This window comes from Callorhinus ursinus, unplaced genomic scaffold (assembly GCF_003265705.2).
Source record: "Callorhinus ursinus isolate GAN/ISIS: 27379988/994484 unplaced genomic scaffold, GSC_fseal_2.0 scaffold2, whole genome shotgun sequence".
NCBI classification, from domain to species: Eukaryota; Metazoa; Chordata; class Mammalia; order Carnivora; family Otariidae; genus Callorhinus; species Callorhinus ursinus.
Window position 1 is genome coordinate 19,608,417 of NW_027397064.1, and position 24,259 is coordinate 19,632,675.

General features: G+C 42.4%; 1 protein-coding gene across 2 annotated transcripts in view; it reads right to left on the reverse strand.

The window, feature by feature from the left end:
* Positions 1-2,535: 2,535 nt before the first annotated feature.
* The window catches only part of XRCC5 (X-ray repair cross complementing 5), an 88,179-nt gene continuing 66,455 nt past the window's right edge, over positions 2,536-24,259 (reverse strand). Inside the window, exons 17-21 of one of the 2 annotated variants that reach the window (XM_025891933.2) lie at positions 16,184-16,293; positions 14,437-14,533; positions 12,505-12,572; positions 3,531-3,605; positions 2,536-2,763 (exon numbers count right to left, since the gene is read on the reverse strand). In XM_025891933.2, the coding sequence (XP_025747718.1) occupies positions 2,749-2,763; positions 3,531-3,605; positions 12,505-12,572; positions 14,437-14,533; positions 16,184-16,293 (365 nt within the window). In that variant the 3' untranslated portion in view covers positions 2,536-2,748. Of the gene's footprint in view, positions 2,764-3,530; positions 3,606-12,504; positions 12,573-14,436; positions 14,534-16,183; positions 16,294-22,793; positions 22,832-23,506; positions 23,632-24,259 lie in introns of those variants that run through there. The other variant, XR_012374237.1, reaches the window with a different exon arrangement.

The following is a 24,259-nucleotide window of genomic DNA, read 5'->3' on the forward strand; positions in this document are numbered from 1 at the left end:
GCATGTTCTTCCTTAACAAACCTGGAAGGTAGGTAATAGGTTGGGCACATTGACAAAGGCCACACAGCAGAGGCAGAACCGATTTCAGGATCTGGGCTAGACTAGTGTCCTTCCCTACCCATAGCTGTGTCCCCTCCGGGCAGCTACTCTGAATGAGCTACCAGTTTGTGCTCTGAACCTAGAACACTGGGAGCAAAGGGGCCAAGGGGAGACAGTACACCAAACAGATAATCTGTTGCTAGAATCAAATCATCTGCAAAGACAGTCATCACCACCATACATATTTCAACCAGAAATATGTATGTGTGCATTTATTTTCAAAACCATCAGGGCCTATGTAAAAAAACTGCCTATTCTCAATGTGGTTTTCTAAACAATTTTCCAAGATTCTAATTTTATATGTAAATTAATTGGCAAAGAATCAAACACTAACATTTAAAAGTGGTTCTCAACAGGGGGGCAGCACGTAACCTTGCGGGGGCAGTGGGGTTGTGACTGAGGGGCAGTGGGGAGTCCCCTCCTTTATCTCCACTTCCTCTAGAAGTCATACATGTTAGTGGCACACAAGACCAAAGGTGAGAGGGAGGATAGTCCATGACTTCCGACTCCCATACAAACCTATCATCTGCGGGACTAACAGGCTTCCGAGGCCCAGCCACGGCCGGCGGATGATCATGTATTACTGCTCACTGCTCTCCCAGGTCACAGTTGGCAGAACTCCTGGGAGTTCTACAGATTTGCAAAACTCATTTCAGGGAAATGGGACCTTGGTGTGTTCATCAAAAACATCATGCATGCCTTATGCACAAGAGTATGCTCTGACCGAGTCCGCATAGCCTGTATACTGTGCCTACGGGACATGGATTCAGAAACTGCGTGGCTTATTCAGTCCTTTCTCTCCCTAGCGTGTTGAACTCATTTCTTTCTTCAGTATTCAGACACTTTAGGTTAAAGTGGGGTTAGAGAAGCACAAATAATCCCACTATGCACAACACAAATCAGAAAGTATAAGATCTAAAGGACTAACTTGATTCAAACTTTTCCTGGTTTGACAGAAGAACTGTCTCTGAGAGAGAACTTTGCAAACTGCCAAAGACGAGGCATGTGATCTTATCAGGCCATGCCCACTGAACGCATTCATACTGCCAGGATGATCTGATGAGCATAATGTAGAATTTAAAGTACAAAGCTTTCCCTCTTGATATGAAATGGTTCAATTCTGTCCAAGTCACAAACATCCCCTGGGCTCCAACCATCCAACTAGACAGTAAGATACAGATGGCATCCTTCATGGGGGTTGCTTCAAATGGGCACCTGGGTATCAAGACTGACTAAGGTGGGGGTGCCTGGGTGGCTCAGTCAGGCTGCCTTCAGCTCAGGTCATGATCCCAAGATCCTGGGATCGAGCCCCGCATCGGGCTCCTTGCTCAGCGGGGAGCCTGCTTCTCCCTCTCCCTTTGCCGCTCCCCTCTGCTTGTGCTGTCAAATAAATATTAAAAAAAAAAAAAAAAAGATTGACTAAGGTGTGCACAGTATTGAGAGGGACGTCCTAGAGGCCCACAGTAAGCCACTCTTCTCTCAAATCAGCTGACTGAACAATGTTCTGTTGTGGAGGGCCGTTTTTAAGCAATGCATAGAGGGTCTCTAATTCCCAGCATAGCACTGAAAATTCTTTTGCAGACAATTAATGAGTGGCAATCCACAGTAAGAGAGAGTCATTTGCAAAATGAAGGGAAGCAGTGACTGTTTACGGGGGTGCGGAGGATATGGGGGACCGGGCACCACAGAGTTGGGGACACCAAGGAGGGAGTTAGAACTCGGGGAAAGAATGAGGTCTGGGAAAAAAAAAGGGTTTTGCTATTTTCTTATTTTAAGAAAGGAAACCTCACCCAGACAGAGAGGAAAGGAGACTAAGTTAGAAATGGAAAAGAATGGAAAATTAAGGAAGAAGTGCTTGAACACAATCACACTTTCGCTCTGTGAGACTGCTAAGTAGGCAGTAATGAAATGATAAAATCCTAACTCTTGGGGGTGAATCTCTCCATTTTGTTTTGTTTTCTGTTTAGGGTTCGCTGATACGTCAGAGGCTGGGCCAAAAGGGCATCCTGTCTTCATGAGCGCACCAGCACTGCTCAGTACGCAGGGAAGCGGTGCTCCCCTCCCACCCTGCTTAAGGAAAACCACCTATACACACAGCTGACCTAAAGTGGGGACTAAAAGGCTTAAGTAAAAAGACAAAGAGTCAGCCCTTAGCTATGATTTCCCAAACCCACCTTTCTGCTGGTAAGAAACTAATGCCACCGTTTGATCAGCATAGTTGGGCTTGCGGTTGGAGGGCCCGACAGAGAACTCCACCTCTGGGGGAGGACTGAAAAACTCACCAATGACATGCCATAGTTCTGCACAAGACAGCTTCATGAGGGCCACAATCCTCACCAACACACCAGGGCAAGAGGAAATCCGTTTTGCAGAAACTTCAAAGCACATGCATAATATACTGAGATCAATAAAGACCACAAAAGAAATATACACCAATGAGAAAATAACAGGGATTCTTTATAAACATGTATGGGATCGAAATTATCCCTTCCACATGTATATACTCATTCCAGAAAATTAGGAGATTCACTTCCACATAACCTACGGGGACCATCTCCAAAGCTTCCCGTTCCCCTCGAATGGCTTCCTCTGGATAGAAGTCTCAGCATGACAGCGGTGGCAACTCTCGATTCCCCACACAGCCACGACCTAGATCAAGTCCAGCTGTGAAGAAGAAGGACATTTTTAGAAAGGAACCAACTCCAGACCACTGTTTCTGTGGTGGGAGCCAGTTTAACGACATGGCTCTCTTCACTTCTGGTATAGCTGGACTTGGGCACCGACTCACTGCTAACTATTGGAGGTGTTAAATACCAAGTGTCTCATTACATCATTAAAAACTCCACAAAAAGACTGAAAGTGTTTACTGGAATCAGCTGTCACGTGCGGCTTCTAGGCAGGAAGTCTCCACACATGAAAGAGGGATACAAAGTCAAACTTACACCACGCCTCCCAAGCATCCAGACGTGGTATGAGGAGGTCCAAAAACACCCAAATGCCTATCAGCCGATTTTGTTTACATTAAGTTAATCGAGAACATTCAAGAATTAGGCTTCTGAAAGGCTGTTTTTATTTGTCAACCCACACAAATTGCATGTTGTATTGCCTATTTGGGTTGAGAGCAATTTCAGTAAATTATGACATTTTGCTACTAAAGGAATGGCCTCGCCAGCTCTTTTCAGTCCTTCACAGGAGACGATTAAACTGAATGAACAATATAACTGAAACCTGAGAGCACAGGAATTTCCATTATGAAATAACGTATCTGATTAAATTTATAATGGCAATAAATAATAGTGGAGGGAGCTTCTGGCATATCAGCAATTAAAACTCAAATAAGAAACAAGTCTACGATCAGCAGCGTTGTGGCTGTGTTTACAGCTCGGCGGTTTCAATCCGGAGAACACCTGGTATATATTAAAAGCACTTACTAAATCATCCACGTCACCACCTTCTGCAAATATGGCTGCTGCGTCTTCATTTGGATTTTCTTTAGAGGCCAGAAACTGTGAACAGAAAGTCAGGGACACCACAATGACATTTTTGCCTCTTTGGATGGAAGGCACGGTCTGCTAGCAGCGCCACAGGCAGATCTAAGAAGGCTTGCTTCGCAAAGTCTCACTGCAACGGCCTCAAAGAAACATCATCTGGATGCACACTCCTTCCTCTGGCCCCAGGCAAGAGGACTGATTTTGAAGTTGAAGAGCCCACATTCACTAGTAACCGAGATAAAGTTCACAAAGAGGGAGGAAACGACATGGCTCGCCAAGGCAGTGACCCCATGGATGGGCCCATGTCAGGTGCAGAGGTCAACTGATATTCCCATTTCTGCTTCCACAGGGGATATGTGCGCTCATTAGGGTTAAGAAAAGAACCAGACTCCCCAAACCAATATGTCTTCTCTCCTGAAAGGAACATAAGAATCAAGTATTTGAACTCAACAATTAAAATTTCATTCCTTAACTCTGCAGAGGACAAAAGGAAGACTTCCTGTAAATGATGTGAAACACAAAAATGGGTGAGCTTGGGAGGCTGGGCAATTCCTTTTCTGGAAATCCTTCAACAGTGTTAGGAAATGTCTGAAAAAGGAAGGTGGATGAGAAAGCTTCTAGTGCATGATTCTGCTCAGCATTAGTACTCTAGACCTAGAGCTTCTAAAAGGCAGATGCGCAGAAAAGCAAGGGCCTTGAAGTGAAGTCTGCAAGGATCTAGGGATGAAATTCAGATTTTAAAAGGGTACTGGGTGCCCTTGAAAACCATGTGAAGACTCCTGCTCTCCATCCTGTCCCTCTGTGAAATAGCAGTGGGGACTCCTTCCCTCAAGGCTCACGGTAACTGCATCTAAGAGTTAGGTTTTGTCCACCACTTATCTAACACGCGAAGGTGATCCATCTTCTGGTATCATAACTACTTGAAATGGCAGCAGAGCCAAACCTGGAGGAATGTTTTTAAAGGGGAAGCTGGAAGGTGGGGCATCCCTCTCTCCGTCAGCATTCCTCAGGGTCCGTGTGCGCAGAGCACGCACATGCTGAGCGAGCCTCCCAGCCCCCTTCTGCTCTCCCACGGCTGCCTCCACCCAGGATGGAAAGGTGTACTTTTCTCACTATCTCAACATGAAAACAAGAACTGCTTTCCCTATACATTCCTATTATGGTACAATGGAAACCATTGAGGCCTCTGAAACCTCAGATTTACAAATAGGTTAAAATATATCTCTTTGACAAACCATGAACTAAATTCACTCTCAAAGCATCAGGCTGTGTGCAGCATGTCTCAGGAAGCCAGGGCTGCAGGTCCTTCCATGCCTCATGTCCAGAAACTCACGCACACAAGTTAATAAGAGGCGACAGTGGAGGCTGCATCTGCAGAACTGGAACAGTGGACGTGGCCATGACAGTTTGCTTTTGACTCAACGTCTCTCCTGGACTTTGTTTTCCCTCAGTCAAGACCACCTCACCATTCATTAACCTCAGTTTTGACTGAGAGAGTAAGGAATTTATGTTCTTCTATGGACATTTATGGATCTCTCCATAGCCCCTTGTTGACCTTAAACTGGACCATGCCCAACACTGGGAATCAATGGTATGAGAGACAGGAAATGCTAGCGGGGGGGGGGTTATAGTCTGCAACAGAACTGTAATGGAGCTTCTGTATCATTAATTCTATTTATTTACTTTGGCTGATTATTAATAAAGATATCTGAGGGCCAAGTATAAATTATTCACACATGTATTTGCATGTGGTGTATGTCTAAAGATTAAACTCTGCTCTAGCCTAGACTCCAAGATATCTAGGATACACTAGATTATGATTCTAATTATTACTAAAAGTGGTTTTTACTTTGGTCTTCTCCTCATTCCATGAACCTGCATGATTTTCCCTATACTAGAAATGCGCTTGGCTAAAAAATAAGACTTACCCAGTTTGGGTGAAGAGAATTAAAAGTAGAGCTGTGTCTTGCCATAAGCCTCTGTGGGCCACAAATGACGAGCACCCTCCAAAGACTGACAGACTCCCTGGGCTCAGCAGTTCTGCCGGCCATCACACCCTTTATCACCCTTGGTAAGAGGATTCGAGGTAGGCGCTTCCGAATCTAGAAAACCCCTACCGTTTCCTGGCACCCAGCCTCTTATGAGCCCCCAACTCCATCCCCTCTCAGCCGCACAGCCCTTCCACAGCATGATTACCAGATCAATGAGGGCAGGGCTGTAGGCACAGTGTGGCCATACCACATACAATTAAGCAGAAACGGCACACCCTGGCGACCAGGCTGAGTTGCTAGGAAGACAGGAGCAGCAGCAAGCAAACTTGCACTTCCATCAAGTGCTAAACTCATGCAAGTGATTTTCCTGACAGATCTGCTGCATACTTGTGCGTAAGCAGTGATGGCTACGAGCTGGGCTGCCATCCATTACCTCCCCAAGGCCCCAGGCAAGGCTGATCCCTTACACATATCACTCCTCTTCATCAGAGTTTTTAACTGCAAGTAATTTGCAGGCTGTGCAGAGTGACAGGAAGCTAGAGATAGAGCAGAGAATTCAATGATTGGCCTTCTTTCTCAATGAAAGCAACAGATTCTCTTAACCCAACAGGAAGGGGCAGGCGCCGACTCTCATCTTTTCTTGTGTTCTTTCCCCTTTGCAATGCTCAGAAGTCGAGAACAAACAGGAAGAACACCGTGTGACACACTCCTTCCTCAAACCACCAGGATTTACTTGGGGTTACCAAGAAAGAGTGTCCTTCCTTGGAGAGCTTTACGAAATGAATAAACTATTACTTTGCAAGCACACTGAAATACAATCCTGGCCACAAGCAAAGAAATGGAGTCAATAACGCCTGTATAGAAACTTCCAGTCTAATCCCTCCAGAAGACTAAAAACTAACAATCAGCTTGTGCTCAGACCCTTACCAATCCTCAAATTAAAATCACATGGCTTCCACTGGGCTGACTCCAACACCATCAGGTGATTCCAAAGACTCACCCATAATTCAGATGTATAAAAGCATCTGGAAGAACAAGTCTGTTTGCATGTATTTTGTCTAAAAGGACATACATCTGAATTCAATGCCCCCTGTATCTTATTTCATGCTATAAAGGCAGTATCGCACAGCAGAGAAATCCTACAACCTAATGTGGGAGAACAGAACCCTAACCTTAGCTCTGTAATTAGTTCCTCAGTAACCCTGGGCAAGCTGCTTGACCTTTCTATAATTAACAAAATGAGATTACTAATACTACTCACCCTATTTCATGGGGTTGTGGCGAGTCTCACATGAAATAGGGCATGCAAACTTGCTTTGTCATATTGTAGGTTGTATGTTCCAATTCCTACAAAAATACCCAATACATGTCCACCAAGTGATATGTACAAGAATATCCACAGCATTTTTAGGGGCACCTGGGTGACTAAGTTGGTTAGGTATCTGACTCTTGATTTCAGCTCAGGTCATGATCTCAGGGTCATGGGACTGAGGCCTGTGTCAGGCTCTGCACTCAGCAGGGAGTCTGCTTGAGATTCTCTCTCTCTCCCCCTCTGCCCCTCCCTCCTGCTCTCTTTCTTCCTCTAAAACAGATAAATAAATCTTAAAAAAAAAAAAAGAGTATCCACGGCATTTTTATTCGTAATTGCTAAAGTGTGGAAACAGTCAAATGCCCATTGTCAGGAGAATGGATAAATACACTGTGGTATAACCATAAAAGGGAGCACTACATAGCTGTACTAAAGAAAGAACAACTCTTAACATCATGGATGAATCAAAAGGTTAAGGACAGGCAAAAGTACTGTCCAGTGACCGGAGTCAGAAGAGCAGAAACCTCAGGGGTCAGGGGTATCTGACAGGGAAGGGCATAGGGAGGCTTCTGGACTGATGTAAATGTTCTTTAGATCTGGGTGCTGGTGCCCAGAGGTGTGAACATGTAAGACTTTATCAGGTTGCACATTTCACATCTGTGCCTTTATTGTATGTATGTTTCACCTCAACAGAAATTTTAAAATTGTATATTAAAAGTATCAAGCTCTAAACAAATGTGAGGTAAAATTGTGGTACTTTCCTTATTGCTTTTCTTTGAATTAGCACACAGAACAACTCCACCAGAGATTTAAGGTGGAGAAGGAAAGTGGAAAAGAGCAAAGGAAAATATCATGGGGTCAACGGGGGACAGTAGTTAAAGAAAACTATCCTCAAGAAATGATTCTTGAACTTTATCTTGTAAGTCCTCACAAGGCTTTGGAGATCTCTTTAAAACTCACACACAGAAAACTGGGTGCACTTTTGCAAGAGGGACCTTGAGCATCTTTCCCATATGTAGACGTGGCTGGTGGCATTCGAAGGTGGAGGCGTGGCGCCATGGTGTGGCAGGAGGGGGACTGTCCTAGGTCTGCTGGGGTCTTGATTCTAGTCAATTCTGCTAGCCGTGAATTTGCCAGGAGACAGTTAAGTCAACGTCACCTCTCTAGACCGAGTCTGTAAAATGACCAGACTGCTAAACTCCTATCGCCTATGAGGCTAAGGTAGAAAATCAATGTCAACAACAATAAAGGCCAGATTAGGCAGCTACCAGAAAAACTAGCGCTGAAAAGATACCAACCCCCACCCCCCCGAGTTTGTATCAAATGCTTAGATATAGCTTGGCCCCTTGGAATCCTGTGAAGTACAATGCTGCAAAGCCAAGGGGATAAGTCCTCTTTCCCCCCTGTGCTCTTACTTCCGAGTAAAAAGAATGGAGGACCAGGGGTCAGTCCTAGAACAGGACTCCTGGCCAGGGTCTTACTAAGAGATCTCAGCCATGTTATTTTACTTCCCGGGACCCTAAAACCCTTCATCTATAAAATAAGGAGCTTGGACTAGATCAGTGTTTTTCAGGTTCTGTTCCTTAAGGTCCTGAAGGTTCTTCCGAGTCCCCTGTGCACGGGCAATCCCGACCTGCCACACCCACTGCCTACCGACTGAGAAGCACCACCTTTATCTGTTTCATAGATCAGGCCTCCCTGTAAGCTTTAGTTTTAAAAATAAAAACTCCATTAGAAGATCATTAGAATTCTTTCCAGCTGGGAATAAAATGATATACAACTTAAGCCAATTTCCTCTGCCTTAGTTAAGGATCTGGCTTGTTTTAATTCTTCTAACCCAGGGCTTCCCAACATCGTTATCAACATTTTGGCCCAGATAATTCTTGACATGGGGGCTGTCCTGTTTCCCAGCATCTCTGGCCTCTGGTTGCTAGGAGTCAGTTAGCGGCCCCTCCCCCCGTGGCAAGCACCCAAATGACTCCAGACCATGGCCAAATGTCTCCTGGGGAGCAAAATCATTCCTGGTTGAGAATCACCGTTCTAACCCTAACACAGGTTAGCAAGAAGAAACTTATTTAAAAAAGAAGAAAAAAGTCTTTGATAAAGAAGATAAACTTCTAATGAAGAATCAGCCTCTCCTAACCTTCCACAAGTCCAGGTGTTTTACTGATGGTGGCCTGAGGCAAACAACCTCCCAGATGCTCCTGGAACATGCCAGGATTAGCAGCACTCCACCCGCCCACTGCAGAGCCATGTCCTGAGAAGAGTTCGAGAGACTCTACCAAACATCAAGTGCTAATGGTATGTCTAACAGTAACAAACAGGAACAGAAAAAGTGAAGTCAAAGAACTGACAGGTTATAGTGACAATAAAAATAAATGTGAAAGAGGGATCATGTTTATGTCTAGGCTTCAAAATGAAAGGGGAGCTGTCAGTGAATTTAAAAGAAAGTGGCTATTTAAACTCACATCGTGGAAGAACTTTCTATTTCTGTAGCAGGACTCACTTACCTAGATTTCTCAGTCATAAAACCTACACTTTTCAAGAATACACCAGAGAGAAATGGCTCTCCTTAAGAGGTGCAAGTGTAAAGTTATGATTTAATTTTCATTTAAAATGGACATCCCTGGATAATTATTTCCTTTCAAATCAACATTTAATAAAAATAATTCGACAGCTTTCTAACTTTAAATAACTTATGTAAGTGCCTTAGAAGACTTGAAATGGGCTGTAAGTACTGCTCTTCAACCTCTGATTATAGTCAGGTTTCCTTAATTGATTATATGGTGAGGCACCAAACTCAACACTTCCTTTGAAGGCGATATACATACTGCAGTGCACCGTTGTCAGAAGAGACTACCCTCCCTGACCGGGCTGAGGCGTTTCTCTCTCCTGGGAACCACAAGGAGCCAGCTTCTCTGAGCCAGACTCACCCCCCGTGATTCTCCCCATCATCCCCCACACTCTCTTTCACACTTCTCTCCAAAAACCTACAGGTGCTATTTAAAAACATTTTTAATACAAAGGATTTCATTTTCCCCCTGGGAAACAAAATTAATGTTTTTAAACATTAAACAAAAAAAAAAAAGATGGCAAGTTCTGAGTTATCTTCAATTACAACCAACTGAAATCAGTTCTGCTGACACTGCAACCACGCAAGGACACTGCCCCAAACCTCGTCATTAACTCGAAGTCCTCTGCAGCTGAATGAACGGACATGAAGATTCCCCATGATTAGGCTCTGTGCCCTTAAGTTCCAAAGAAGACACCACCTCTGCATCACAGAACAAGCCCCAGACAATTTGCGAGAAGCACGTCATCCCTTCTTAGATTTCTTTCCTCTCTACTATTCTGGACTCACTTAGGTATGACACCTTTGGTTAAGATGCACTATACTGCTGAGAGGGAAACTACTACCTTTTTAGATTGGTGCTCTCGTCTTCCTTCAGTAACAGTAATATGTACTCAACTCTCACCTGGATGACAGATTTTTAAAAATGCAATAATGACTGGGGCGCCTGAGTGGCTCAGTCGTTTAAGCACCTGCCTTCGGCTTAGGTCAGGATCTCGGGGTCCTGGGATTGAGCCCTGCATCAGGCTCCCTGCTCATCGGGGAGTCTGCTTCTCCCTCTGTGCCTCCCCCTGCTCGAGCTCTCTCTCTCTCTCCAATAAATAAATATATAAAAACTTTTAAAGAAGTAAAAAATAAAATGCAATAATGACTAAAATTAAATGATTTGCTTTGACTTATTTTACTTGTTTAGCAAAAGCTGACTGATAAGCCCTCAGGCTAAGTGATGGTCAATTTTATGTGTCCACCTGGCTTAGGCCACAGTGCCCAGCTGTGGTGCTAAACACTAGTCGGGATGTTGCTGTGAAGGTATTCTGTAGATGTGATTAACATTTACAATCAGCTGACCTGAAGTAAAGATTACCCTTGGTCATACTGGTAGGCCTCATCCAATCAGCTGAAGGAATCCTGCCTCAGACTGTAACACAGAAATCTTGCCCGAATTTCCAGCCTGCTGGCCTGCCTTACAAATTTCAGATGTGCCAGTCTCCACAATTTCATGAGCCAATTCTTTAAAATAAATAAATCTCTCCCCAACCAACCCACACACACACACACACACACACACACACACACACACACACACAAACATCCATATATATAGTCTACTGGTTCTGTCTCTCTGGAGAGCACTGAGTGATACACTAGTTCCAAGGGGAAATATTATCATGCCATTGTATAAAGTAACAAACAGAAATAAAATCAAGCAGTTAAATGACATCCTCTAGAGTAATGACATATTCACGTATTAACTGTAGTGGAAGAGGTACAGACACAGTGGAGCCCCTTCTGAGGCAATCCTCAGCATGTTAGCGTGTGCTTCTAAAATTCCAGGATCTCACTTCCTGAAAGCAGGGACCATATATGTTCTTTAACAAAATGCTTTTGCCAGGCAAAGTATCCTTAATACATTCTCGTATATCCTAATTTCTTTGCCAAAAAATACTACTGTTTCTGCCAAATGCCTTTTTGAGTTGAAATTGTAAGGCATTTTTAAATTTGGCCTGAATTTAGCCATAAGATGAATACTTCCAGCCTTGTTCCTGCCACTCCTTTAACAGATTCCTGTCCACCAGCCCATATCAAGCTCTCTGTGAGCGTGTGTAGTTATGTTTTTAAATCTCCAATATTTTCCTCTGCAAGTCTGTAGCTAAGTTTCTGGAGGGCAGGAATGCCGTCTTATTACCCAGCACAGTGCCTAGCAGACAGCTGAGGCTTTAGCAAGCGACCGACAGGCGCTGGGCGCTGTGCCAGCAAGCCTGGATCAGTCAGGGGCTGTAAATGAAGCTCAGTGTTACCAACCATATACTCTGAGGTACTCTATTTAATTTTAACTCTCATCACAAACGTGAGATATAATGAAAGATCACTAAACTCAATAGCCACATATACTTGATTCATAGCTGAATCAGCTCAAACAGGGAGACATTGGTCTGCTTGTGTCAATACATGAGTCTTTCACTAAAAACACCTCTGAATGTGCCTTACTCTGGAATACTATCTTTCACTAAAAACACCTCTGAATGTGCCTTACTCTGGAATACTAAGGTTTCTCTACTTTGCTACACATTATAATCACCTGAGGGGCTTTAAGAACTCAAACCCTGCCCACGACCCCATTTTGGATTACCAGAATCTTTGGGGGAGGGGCCTTGTCATCAATACTTCTTAAATAATAGCTCCCCAGGTGACTGAAGTGTGGCCACAGTGGGAATCGCTGGGCTACCTGGATTTCATAGCCTTTACCAATGTCTCGGCTACGCTTGGTATGTGCTATGGACTTCAGGAGCTCTACAGCTAATGACAATGTGATTCCAGGTGAGTTCTAGAAACAGGGCTATAGTCTATGGAAGACTGAGGGAGTTTACAATTTCTCCTACAAAAACGCTATAGTTGAAGGAAAAGGAATTGGCCAATTGGTCAAATAAAGAATAGGTACACTAAGTTACCCTTAAAATTTAAATTTTTCAAGGAGGAATGGGCATCAAGAAAATAATACCCATTAGAATAATTCATCTAAAGATGGTTATTATTCCACAATACCTTTTTGGCTTCCTCAGCTGTGATGGAACTTCCAGGGGCTTCATCTTTGGTGATCAGAGTAATTCCATCTAAAAAGTAATTCAGAGTGAAATCCCAGGGCGAAGCAATCCCAATCATACCTTCCCCTCCACCACACCTCCTCCCATATCTGCATTAGAGATTTTTAAAACTCCACAGGTGCTCTTCTCTAAAAGAAATGGAAGACTGTGAAGGCACTTAACTCACACTGTTCCTTCCATCTTATATTATCCTGTTTCCTACTTAGCCTGTGTAAAATAAAGGCCACATCTCAAATGCTAACTGCTGCATGAAGTCTTCCCTGATTAAATCTCTCCTTCAGAGTTTTCAGATCACTCTGTTTATGCCTTTGAAGTTGCTGTCATCGTATCTTACCTTGTGTAACTATGTGTACATATTTTTTCTCTCCTAATGGATCATACTTTTCTCAAGGGCAGGGAATGGGTTTTATTCATCTTTCTATTCCCTTCAGTGTAGGCATGGCACAAGCTCAGTAAATAAATAACTGAATGACTATATACTTTGGCCCAAACCCATTAGATACCCAATATAGGAAGCTGCAGACATTTTTAGCTCAGTGAGAGCAAATCAAGGATAGAAAATCTACCCTTTAGTTTTCTCTTCTTCCTAAGATTTTCTTCTGCCTCAAATGGCTGATGCATGATAAACTTTCAGAAAAGCACATACATTTAACATCCATTTGTACCTAGAAATGGCACAGGTCATGTGTATTAGGATATAAGTTCTCAGAAAATATGTACCTTGTGTATGTCCTGTAAGTTTCCTTTCAGCAAACAATATGCTGCAGGCAATCAATAAACACCAAAACCAATCTCCTTGGCAGCAGAGACACCAGAGTGATTTGAGTAAGCCCCATTCACCACCTATTCTAATTGCTTTTGCTCCCCAGTGTAGAAGTTAAAGGGCTGAAAAATTAACTGTCAGGGAAATACTTGCCTGAGTGATGAAAAGCTGCCCCTTAGAAGCTGGATAGATAGATATGCAACTCCTTTTTACAGAGTATGCACAGAAAGACAGGTTGAAACTAATCTGAGGGCCCTACTTCAAGTGAAAAGTTTCATAATTTACAACATCATTGTTTTCATAAGAGGTATTTTTAATAGGTAGTAGCTTATACTTGGTTCTGAAAGAAAATCAAGTCAGGTGAAAAAAAAACAGGCAAAGGGCATGAAGGAAATCCAACATCAAGCCTAACACTGAAAGAGTGTGTGCTGCCTTCTTTCTAGGTTAAGTTTGCATTGGTCACTGTGAATAAGTGAGGGAGTGGCTTTGGTGCATGAAGACGCTGGTCTGCTGATACGGAAAGCCCAAGAACATACTCATGAAAGGTAGCAGGAGGGCAAAATGTGGGTGAGGTCAGTGACAGTGCTGTGGGTCAGGCAGGACAGAGGGTCTAAGAATCTAAGGGGGCAGTGTTTGCCCACACAGGTCCTTCCAACAAACAGAAAGGTAACATCTTCAGGGCGCCTGGGTGGCTCAGTTGTTAAGCGTCTGCCTTCGGCTCAGGTCATGATCTCAGGGTCCTGGGATCGAGCCCCACATCGGGCTCCCAGCTCAGCAGGAAGCCTGCTTCTCCCTCTCACACTCCCCTTGCTTGTGTTCCCTCTCTCTCGCTGTCTCTCTCTCTCTGTCAAATAAACAAAATCTTAAAAAAAAAAAAAAAAGTTTCCATCTTGGAAATGGGTCTTGCTGCACAGAGTTCAAGACAGGACTTACATGTTTACTTATTATTTATCACTTTTTATTTATGCTCATTAAGCAAGATTTTTCGTTCACTGAATCCTGAGCATTTTCCCAAATCCACACGGAAAGTCACCAGGTTGCCATATTTTACATTTAGGTTTAGAAAAAAAGAGCATAAATATTTGGAGAAAATGACAGAAGACACCTTACCCTGCACGACAATTTCCCAGAAATGATTTAACTGTTTCATTTCCACTTTCTCTCGAAGGGTTTTCAGGAAATTGTTAAAGCGCTGCTCTTCTGAAAACTGGGGCAGCATGTGGGGGCAGAGCAGATACAGAAACAAGTCACTCCCAGGACAAAGGGCTATATATACAAACCCACCGTTATTAATAAGAAAAATATATAATGTCCTCCCTTTGGTAAATGGGAGGTCTGGCCTGTCATTCCAAATTTCAGCTTGGTTTGCTGGGAACCAGAAATCCTTCCATCTGTGGAAGGTACACACCTGCTCAGAACCACACCGGTTTTTCGGTGCTGTGCTTTTTAACCTTCAATACAGACAAAGTCAAACAAAAATAGAAGACTTTCATGAATGCTCAATATGCCCATCACCCAGCTTCAACAACTGTCAACTCAGCCAGTCTTGCTCCGCATATACCCCAATCTTCTCCCACAACCCTGGGTTTGTTCGGAAGCAAACATCAACCATGTTATGTCATCTATAAATATTCCGGTATGCAGTATCTAAAATCTAAAAAGAGAGGGACTTTTTAAAAAATACGAAAAAATTAGTAGTAATTCCTTAATAGGAGTAAATGGCCAGTCAGTATTCACATTTTCCCAATTACAAACCCTTTTTCTTTTTCGTGTGTGTGTGTGTTGTATAGTTTTGCAGTTAGAAAAGGTCTCTATATTAAGAGTGGCTGATATGTCTCTAGAGTCTCTTTTGATGCTCTTCCATCTCTCCCTTGCTTTTTAAAAATTTTTATTTTAAGAAATCAAGTGACCTGGTACTTTAAAGGACAGTTGATGACAACAGGGCACTGAAGTGTTACTGGGCACTCCATCTAGCTGAGGGCAATGCTAAAAAAGCAATACACTTTCACTACCTTTTCCCACCTTACCAGATCCTTCTTCACCTGGGGCATCCTTAGTCCTATTCTGACTGTCCATATTTTGTCTTTTACCTATAGGGCATTTGGATCATCTACTTCTACCCTAATTTTAACAATTTTCCCATTTTCTTATCATTCTTTGTAAGAACCTAAACAATTCAAGAATTATTTTGTTCACTCAGCCAATATTTAATAAGCACCCACATGAGAACATATACTACAACTGTGCCTACTTTAAAAATATACTTTCTAATTTAAACTTGCTCACTCTTGCCTAGAGTTTATGTATAAAAGCCTAGAAATAATTTGGAAGATTTTCACAGTGTTTTCTCAAAATTCCTAATAAAACAAATAAAAAAACCTACATAAAAAGTGGGGTGTGGTGCTGATTAATTAATTTTCAGCGTTAATTTTTCCTGGCATTTCAGATCCCTACTCCCGTCTTCATAAAATCCTTCTCAATAATTACACCAACACATATTTTCCACCAATTTCTTTAAAATAACTTAGCTGGTCCTTTAACGGGTGGGTCACCAGAGGTTACAATGGAAATTTCCCTGGTTTGCTGGCCAGGAACCATGCAGCCAGGGCTATGATGTAATAAAAAACTGACTCCCAGGGACGAAGCATCCCGTTCATCCCACCCATCTTTATGCCCCCTCAGAAACGACAGTGACAGTAAAAAGACTTAGTCATTTTGGCATCTCTTGGCAAACACAGCTATTCAGGGTGAGAACAACGATTTCCGAAGCCTACGCTTACTTGCGGGGTGCTGTATGTCTCCCCTGTGATGGTAGCTAAGCATCCAGGAAGAGGAAGACAGGCTGGGATAGCATTACCTGAATGGCTTCTTCCCGGAAGACTGTGATGCAGTCCATGCTCTTCATAAAATACGGCGTTTCATTAGTATCCAGAAACTGTTCAATGTGATTTATTAGCTGGCAACTTGCTAGAACATAAGACAACAAATTTATTTTCCTTGTTTTGAGTGACGTCGGTTAGAGAGAGTACATGCTTTGTGTGCCTGTAAGTATATATTATGGTTCAAGAGCCTCATGGTCAGTATGCACAAAAGCTATTCTTCTTTGAGCGGGGGCAGATGGGAAGGGCAGGTGAGATGCAAAATGCTGATTCTGAAAGTCTGCATTCGAAAAGTTTGAGAATACTTACTGATACCTGTCAAGAAATAAAATTTAATTTCTACAATGCTTAGAATTATGCCTAAGTGTTCCTTAGGGGACTAACACTAAATGGTTTTTTTAAAAAGTTGTGGTTCCTTTTTGTTTTCCCCCCAGAATTTCGGGGCCATTTGGGTAATTCCAAACTGTCTTTCCTGATACAGTCACAGAAAATAGATCCTCTAGTCCCTCCCCTAATCCTACTCATGATAAACGTTAAACAGTGCCAGACAGAGAAGAGTAATGCGCCAGGGACACCCCATCTTCTATCAGTCACAGGTCAAATTAGAAAAGATCAGCCTTTGTCTTAATTTAATAATATCCCTTTAGAATGAAGAATCATTGCTACATATCTTCTGCCCTTGAACCTGAATATTCTCTCTGTTGCTCAGTATTCTACAAGCCATGAACACTTAATAAACAATAACTGTCAGCAATGTCATAAATTCTACAGAAAGAGGAAATACATTATTAATGTTATTGTTTCTAAGACAGGTTGCAACTTGAGGCTGCCTAACAAAGAGTTTTCAGTAAGGAAAAGAGAAACATAAAGTCATCAGGGAATATAAGTCACTGAGCAGATTGCAACTGACCCTTACAACTGGTATAGAACAAACCAAGGAGATGTACACATTCATGGCATAAAGGCTCAGTCTTACTTGTGCCCTGAAACCACTCACTCGCTGGCTGGGAGGGCAATTTATGCTGAACGGTCAAGGTGCGGCCACAATCATGGCCTCGTCTGAGCATCGTAATAGTTATGAATGGGTACAGTACTAATGAAACTACTTTCAAGGCTTGCCTATAAAGGCTCGAGGCCACTAACTTAATCACAGTGACCTGAGCACTGCTCAATGCCTTATGAAAGACATCAAATTCAGTGCCATCAACTTACATCCTAAGAATCCTATAGCATATGGAAAGGATTAAAACACTGGACAAAGCAGGGCGCCTGGGTGGCTCAGTCAGTTGAGCACCTGACTCTTGATTTCAGCTCAGGCCATGGTCTCAGGGTTGTGAAATCAGCCCTATGTTGGGCTCTGCGCTCAGCAGGGAGTCTGCTTGGGATTCTCTCTCTCCCTCTGCCCCTCCCCCCACTCTCATGCTCTCTCTAAATAAATAAAACCTTAAAAAAAAAAACACTGGACAAAGTGTTTCCTAATACAATAATTTTGCAGCAAGAGAAAAATATCCCCAGTAACTATTTCGTCTCTTCCACCAACTAGGAGATTATGATCTACATTATAATAAAGTACTTAGCAAACTTGAGGGATTAAAGAAACACTTCCTTGCAATTTCTGAAATCTTTACCAATGTATCCTGCAGCGGTGAATTAATACCCAACAATACAAAGGAGAGAAAGGATGTTTGGATGGGTCTTTTTAAACAAGGTAAATAACAAAGCCCTGATTAGTAGGCAGAGCGGAAAACCAACAAGCAGCTCAAAGCAACAGAAGCGATCTATCAGCTTGGAGCGGTCAAGTGACAGAAGGGTTTGACAGTGCTCCTCCAGCACTTACTGCAGCCTGCTTGCTCTGAAGAGACCCACGGAAAATCACTCAGAATTACATATCTAGCCACAAGAGCCTTCACAGGCCATGGGTAGTAATCCCAGAGATTCAGCATTCCTCCTTTCTTTTGAAATGAGAGCCAGGGACCTTAGTGAGCTGATGTGAATTTTTAAAAATCTCTGGTGACTGATTATAAGACATTTTCATGAATTAGCATGGCTTTTTTGCTGGGCAATGAAAAATAGAATTTGGCCATCATAGAGCAGAAAACAGAATGAGCAAAGTATGAAGAAGAGAGGTGGGAAAGGACAGGGTATGTCTGAAGAGAAGCACATGGAGTCCAGACAGGAGGAGGGGAAGGAGAAGAATCAGCTAGGGGAGAGGTGGGTGGTCTAAGAAGACAGCAGTCTGTGTGAGGGCGCTGAGGCAGGATGGGGCTTGGCTCCAGAGCAACTGCAGGGGAGAAGGGTTGAAGACCAAGCCTTTAAGGAACTGCAACATTTAGAGCTCATGGAGAGAAAACAGAGTTGACAAAGGAGCTAAGGAGTGTTGAGGGAGACACACGAAAACCATGAGGGTATGGTGCCAAAGATGCTAAGAGATTAAAGAGGAGAGCTGTCTGCTGTGTCCAAACTATGACATAAAGACTGCAAAAAAAAAAAAAAAAAAAAAAAAAAGAGTATAAAAAGCACAAGGGATTAGGTACCGAAGCTTAGGGAGTCCTTAAACCCAGGAGCCCATATATCAACTAAATAGGGACTGAACTGCTTTGCAAAAAACAGTTCCCTGACCCATTTTATCTTGATATATGATGGTGCGTGCGCGCACACACACACACACACTTGCCATCTTACAGGCAAAAGCAGAAGTCAATAATCCATTTGCAATAATGATACAGGAAAGAAGGGATAAAAGAAAAGGAAGCAGGAGTCTCAACATCTACTTTCTACTGGAGAGTGAAGTTCTTACGTATTTGTGGGCCTATATGGATTGAGTTTTCTTACATGTTAGACTGTCTTTCCCTCCAGGAAGTTCAGGAACACAGGGAGATAAATATATCCACACCTGCAATAAATCCAATGAATACGAAGAACCAGATTCTGCCCTTCCAGGAATCATCGGTTACATGGCCTGTGCATCTGGCCCATGATTCTGAATTCTGTCAGTCTATCCAGACTATTTTGCAGTTCACTGACTATCATGAACCATTTAACACCAGCAAATAGCTGTGATGGATGATGCTTTAATATACTGAATATCACAATGGGATGTGGACAAGACTTCCCTTCCAAAGTCTGGTGGCATTTCATGTTTTCCTGCCATTTTTAATAAAAGTAAAATGCAGAAATGGCAGACAAAAATAATATTCTACTTTGGCTTGATGACGCTTTTGAAGCCCCCATCCTCCCCACCCCACATAAAGGAAATGCTGATCATCAGGGTGCTTGTCTCCGCTTCCACATCAATTACAGGGTATGGAATGGTCTGTCAGTCTTCATACTCAGTAAATCACAGTGCCAATTATAATTCACCAAAATGCTTTTCAGAATTAGTCAGAGGCTCAATAATACTCATTAGTAGCTAATATAAAAGATGGCCATTGAAAGAGCCATCCATCTTAGGCAAGGGCCGTCATTTATTTCAAGGAGTCTTCAAAATCAAAATGGTCTAAATTTTGAGGTTTTAAATATGGGCATTATATATTAGCCCAGCATCTTACATATGTAAAGATTGTTGATACACAAAATCAGTCTCAATAATATTTTAGTGTTAACACTAAAAATGCAACACAGATACAAAAGTTTTATGTATGGGGAAAATGGCAGAGTTTTTTTGTTTAGTCTGAAATGTATGTTCTCCCTCTCTAGAGAAAATATTCACCACTGCCCGAAATCCCAGAAAATGAATCACCTCTCTTCTTCACAGGGGCCAAAACACCTGGGGCCATGTGCTTGTCAGCTTCTAACTTGACATTTGTTTACTACCTCTGTTCTCTGCAAAGATGTTTCCAACAGAATGAAAGGAAGTCATTTATTGTGGGTTTTTTCCCCTTCATCGGACAGAGCCCAAACAGCAGTGGGTTCGCTCACCCGTCACACATTATATATAAAGGGCTGTAAAACCATCTCAAACGATTTTGCTCAACCCAGGCATCATTCAGGACATTTCCCAATTTAATCCTTCTCACTATCTCAATGCCTCCTGTGAACTGTACTTATTGAAGGGGTGCATATTTTACAGAAGTCGGCAGTTAAATTATTTTTAAATGTTAAGAACAGATTTACACAATGACAGTGGCATCTTCATAAAACAAACTTAAAAAGTGACGATATAAATTAAGCACTTAAATAAGTATATGGTCAGGTCAGTAATTAAAGAGAATAAAATAATAGTATCTATCGGCAAACAAAACTCAAAGCTAGTCCAGTCTGCCACCAATTAAATGCACATGTAAATACAATTACCATTTTAAGCCAGAAACTTACAAGAAACATCTGCCTGATAAGGAAATGAGTCTGTGTTTTAATACAGGCAGCTAGAACAGAAGCGGATCGCCAACAGGCTTATGGCTCTTTACTACAGGATAAATATTGGTCATCATGGATAGAAGCTGGGTATCTATCAGCCAGGGTCCAACCAGAAGAAGAGAAATCACTCTGACAAAGGAAGTGCAATGCAGGCAACTGTTACACAGGTGCTGAAGGGCTGTAAAGCCAACTGAAAATGGTGCTGTAACCCAGAGATTAGGAAGAGCAAGAAGCCCTCAGCACCCCTTGGCAGTGCAGGGGAAAGGGGAGAAAAGAGAAGAGAGAGGTAAAACAACTAGAGCTCAGGGGCCTGTCCAGTGGGAGCTGAAGCCATGGAGGACTGGAGATGCTGCCTAACAGAGAGGGAGGAAGAAATACCCCGGCTTCTCCCTCCCTCCTTGCCTCCTACCAATTTCCCACCAGGGTCTCCTGTTGGCTGAACCCTGTAGGAAGCCAGTTGTCATGGGAGGCTGCGAAATACAACCTGCAGGGGCTGGCTCCGTCCCGTCCCCACCCACCACCCAGATCTGGTACATACATGGGAGGGGCGAGGAGTGGGTCTAGGGGCCACTCCACACAGTGTTACTATGAACCCAGAGAGGTGGATGCCCCATTTTATGCACTGGATAGATCCTGGAGACACAAAATTAACAAAGTATTCTTTAAATAATAAAGGAAGATAAAATGTATAGGTTTTTTTCTTTCCTTCTTTCTAGTGAGAGAGAATACAACAAAATTCAATGAAAAGTTATTGAAAAGGTTCATAAGCATTTGTTTAAAGCTTTTCTCAGCCAATTTTGTGTGTATATACATATAAATTATATATAAATTAATTAAATAAATGTATGTATGTGTGTGTGTGTGTGTGTGTGTGTGTGTGTGTGTGTGTGTGTATGGTGCCTGGGTGGCTCAGTCGGCTAAGTGTCTGCCTTCGGCTCAGGTCATGATCCCAGGATCCTGGGACTGAGTCCTGTGTTGGGCTCCCTGCTCAGTGGGGAGTCTGCTTCTCCTTCTCTCTCCACCCTCCTGCCCTCGCTCATGCTCCCTCTCTCTCGTGCACTCTAATAAATAAAATCTTTAAAAATACATATATTTAAAGCATACTTCTACAAAACCAGATCACGTGAAAAAAAAAAAGATTTTCACGTCTACTTGAAACACCTTTAGAGCTACACACATCTCCCTTTTCTTCAGGTCTAACCCTGTGAAACCCAGCACATGGTGGCCACACACCTGTGTGGACCGCGATGACAAACCAGAAGAACCGGAAGTGACTGAACCCTTTCACAGAAGTCAAAGGATCTTCTGAAGATTGAAGTACAAAAAAGGATATCCTAAATATTTTCTTCTCCATGACAAAAGATATGCTGACTTATTTCTTAAATGTCCTTTCTGCTTCTATTTCCAAAAGAGGCTGGATCTAGGACCCCAGGCAGAATCTGCCCTCAATGTTTCTGCTCCTGGTCTAGCATGTCTGGTGTTCCCGGTTTTAGTTTTGTGGTCTTCAGTGAAATATCTTTGTTGGGGAGAAAGAAATCACCGGGTGGCAACAAAAGAAACTGAGAATTAGGAAAAAAGAAGAAACTTTACAAACCTGAAAATGACGTGCAAATGTCTTATTTTGAAGCAGCTGGACTGTGAAATAGACACAGCTCTGTCCTGCTCTTTGCCTCTGCCCTGATCTTCCCCCTTTTAGAAGCTGTTCTGCGAGACAATTTGCCCCAGAATTCCTCATTGAGCAGACAGAGTTGCCTGCCTCCCTTCTGAGAAGAGAAACAGTCCGTGGCCCTGGCACAGAGACCACCACAGCCACAGTATCACGCATGACCAGTGGCACAGGAAATTGAATGAAGACATATAAAATGCTGACCATTCAACAATATAGATACAGCCTTGGCCGGTTTATTATATTATTTTCTTACCAGTAACTAAAAAACTCAATTAAAGCCTCACCATTTAAACTCCACAAGTTCAGTCACAGACCATTTTTTCATGCTTAATGATTTTCTCATTAAATGCAGTAATTTCTTACAAATTGCACTAATAAAAGTAAGTCCTGCTGGGTGTTTCCCCCCCTTTTAAATGCTGCCTTTTCATTGATGTGTTAAATTAAAACCCCAGGCACAAGGAGCAGAGTAAACGCAAAGTCTTTATTGTCAGAATCCATTCCTGCAGACTCGAGATCTCGCTCGTTTTATTTTTGTTTTTATTTGAGCTAACTGTGAGTCCTACCTTATAGCCACAGGACGGTCTCTTGGTCTTAGCTCACTCTAGAAAAAAGTGATAGTGCGAGCTAATGAGAAACTAGAAAAATGGCATCCAGCAAGCCCACTAGTGGTAAGCTCATTTTATGTAAGAGAACATTACAACGTCTTCTTCATTCTGGATGAATAATGGTTCTCCTCTTAAATAACTTGAGTGTAAGACCAGGTCTGTTCCTAAGTCAGCTGAAAATTTTAAGTCTCCTGGGCAAAGGGTGGGTTCTATGGCATTCTATGGTCTTTTTATTTTTTATTAACAACATTCAATTTAACCACTAAAGACCCACTGAACATGTCCCACAAAACCTGAAGGTTATCTATGAATATTTACAGATTTACAGGGCATACAGCAGTTTGCTAAAGACCAAAGAACGTCCATTTTTTTGTTTTTATAACTAATTTCCCCAATTCCAGGAAGGAGTGCATTTAAAGTCCAAAATTGGGACACGATGCTAACATAAGAAAGAAGCTAAAGGAAGATTTTTTTCATCAAATGAAGTGACTTCTTTGGCTCCTTTGTGTAATGTATATGCCATATGCTTGGAAGTATGTGTTAGGTGAGGGGCTAGGGAGTAGAGAGAGAGGGTCTCCAGTAGAGAGAGAGGGTCTCCACAATTTTCTAACTCTAAAACTTTGGTGAAGCTTCCTAAAATAAAAGTGCTATGGAAGAATTAATAACCTTACCATGTAGACTTGATCCCATTCCAGATGGGCAGTAGGAGGGAGGCAGAATGCAAGATGACAGTGTTTGGTACTGTAGCAATTTTACAGTATCTGTGTAGCTTCATAGCAGAGTGGATGTCACCAACCTAATGCAGGAAGTAAGCAGAAGGAACCAAGTAGCCATAGTAACAGTGCAGCCAGGAGGAAACACTCTGGAACAGGAGACCAATCTGGCAATGGGATCCAATTAAAAGTTGGCAATTGAATGGAATTGAAATTCATGTATCAGTTGAAGAGATACAGTGAGTGGTGAGTCAGGCTCCACAGAAAGGAGAAGCAGGCGGCCACTGCTTGAATGTGCTTTTATGGACGATGGGGGTGGGGTGGTAGCACAGTGTCCTACGATGCCCTAAGAATCTGAGTCACTCTTTTTTTTTTTTAATTTTATTGTATTATGTTATGTTAATCACCATACATTACATCATTAGTTTTTGATGGAATCTGAGTCACTTTTAAAAGGACATATCAAGTACCAGAAAATTTAAAACAACTATGTTTCATGTGGTAAATCTTCCTAAAAATTGATAAGTAATAATGCCCTGTGTTTACATGGCATCTTTCCTTCAGATCCTTTTTTTCCTTTCATTTTTTCCCTTTTTTGATTTTGTGAAGAAAGTTGTATAATATTTTAGAGCTCAAAATACCGAGATATTATTTTTCTCCACTTCTTCGATGGGGCTAAGACTTATGAATTGATCCAGAGAACCTGAGAGT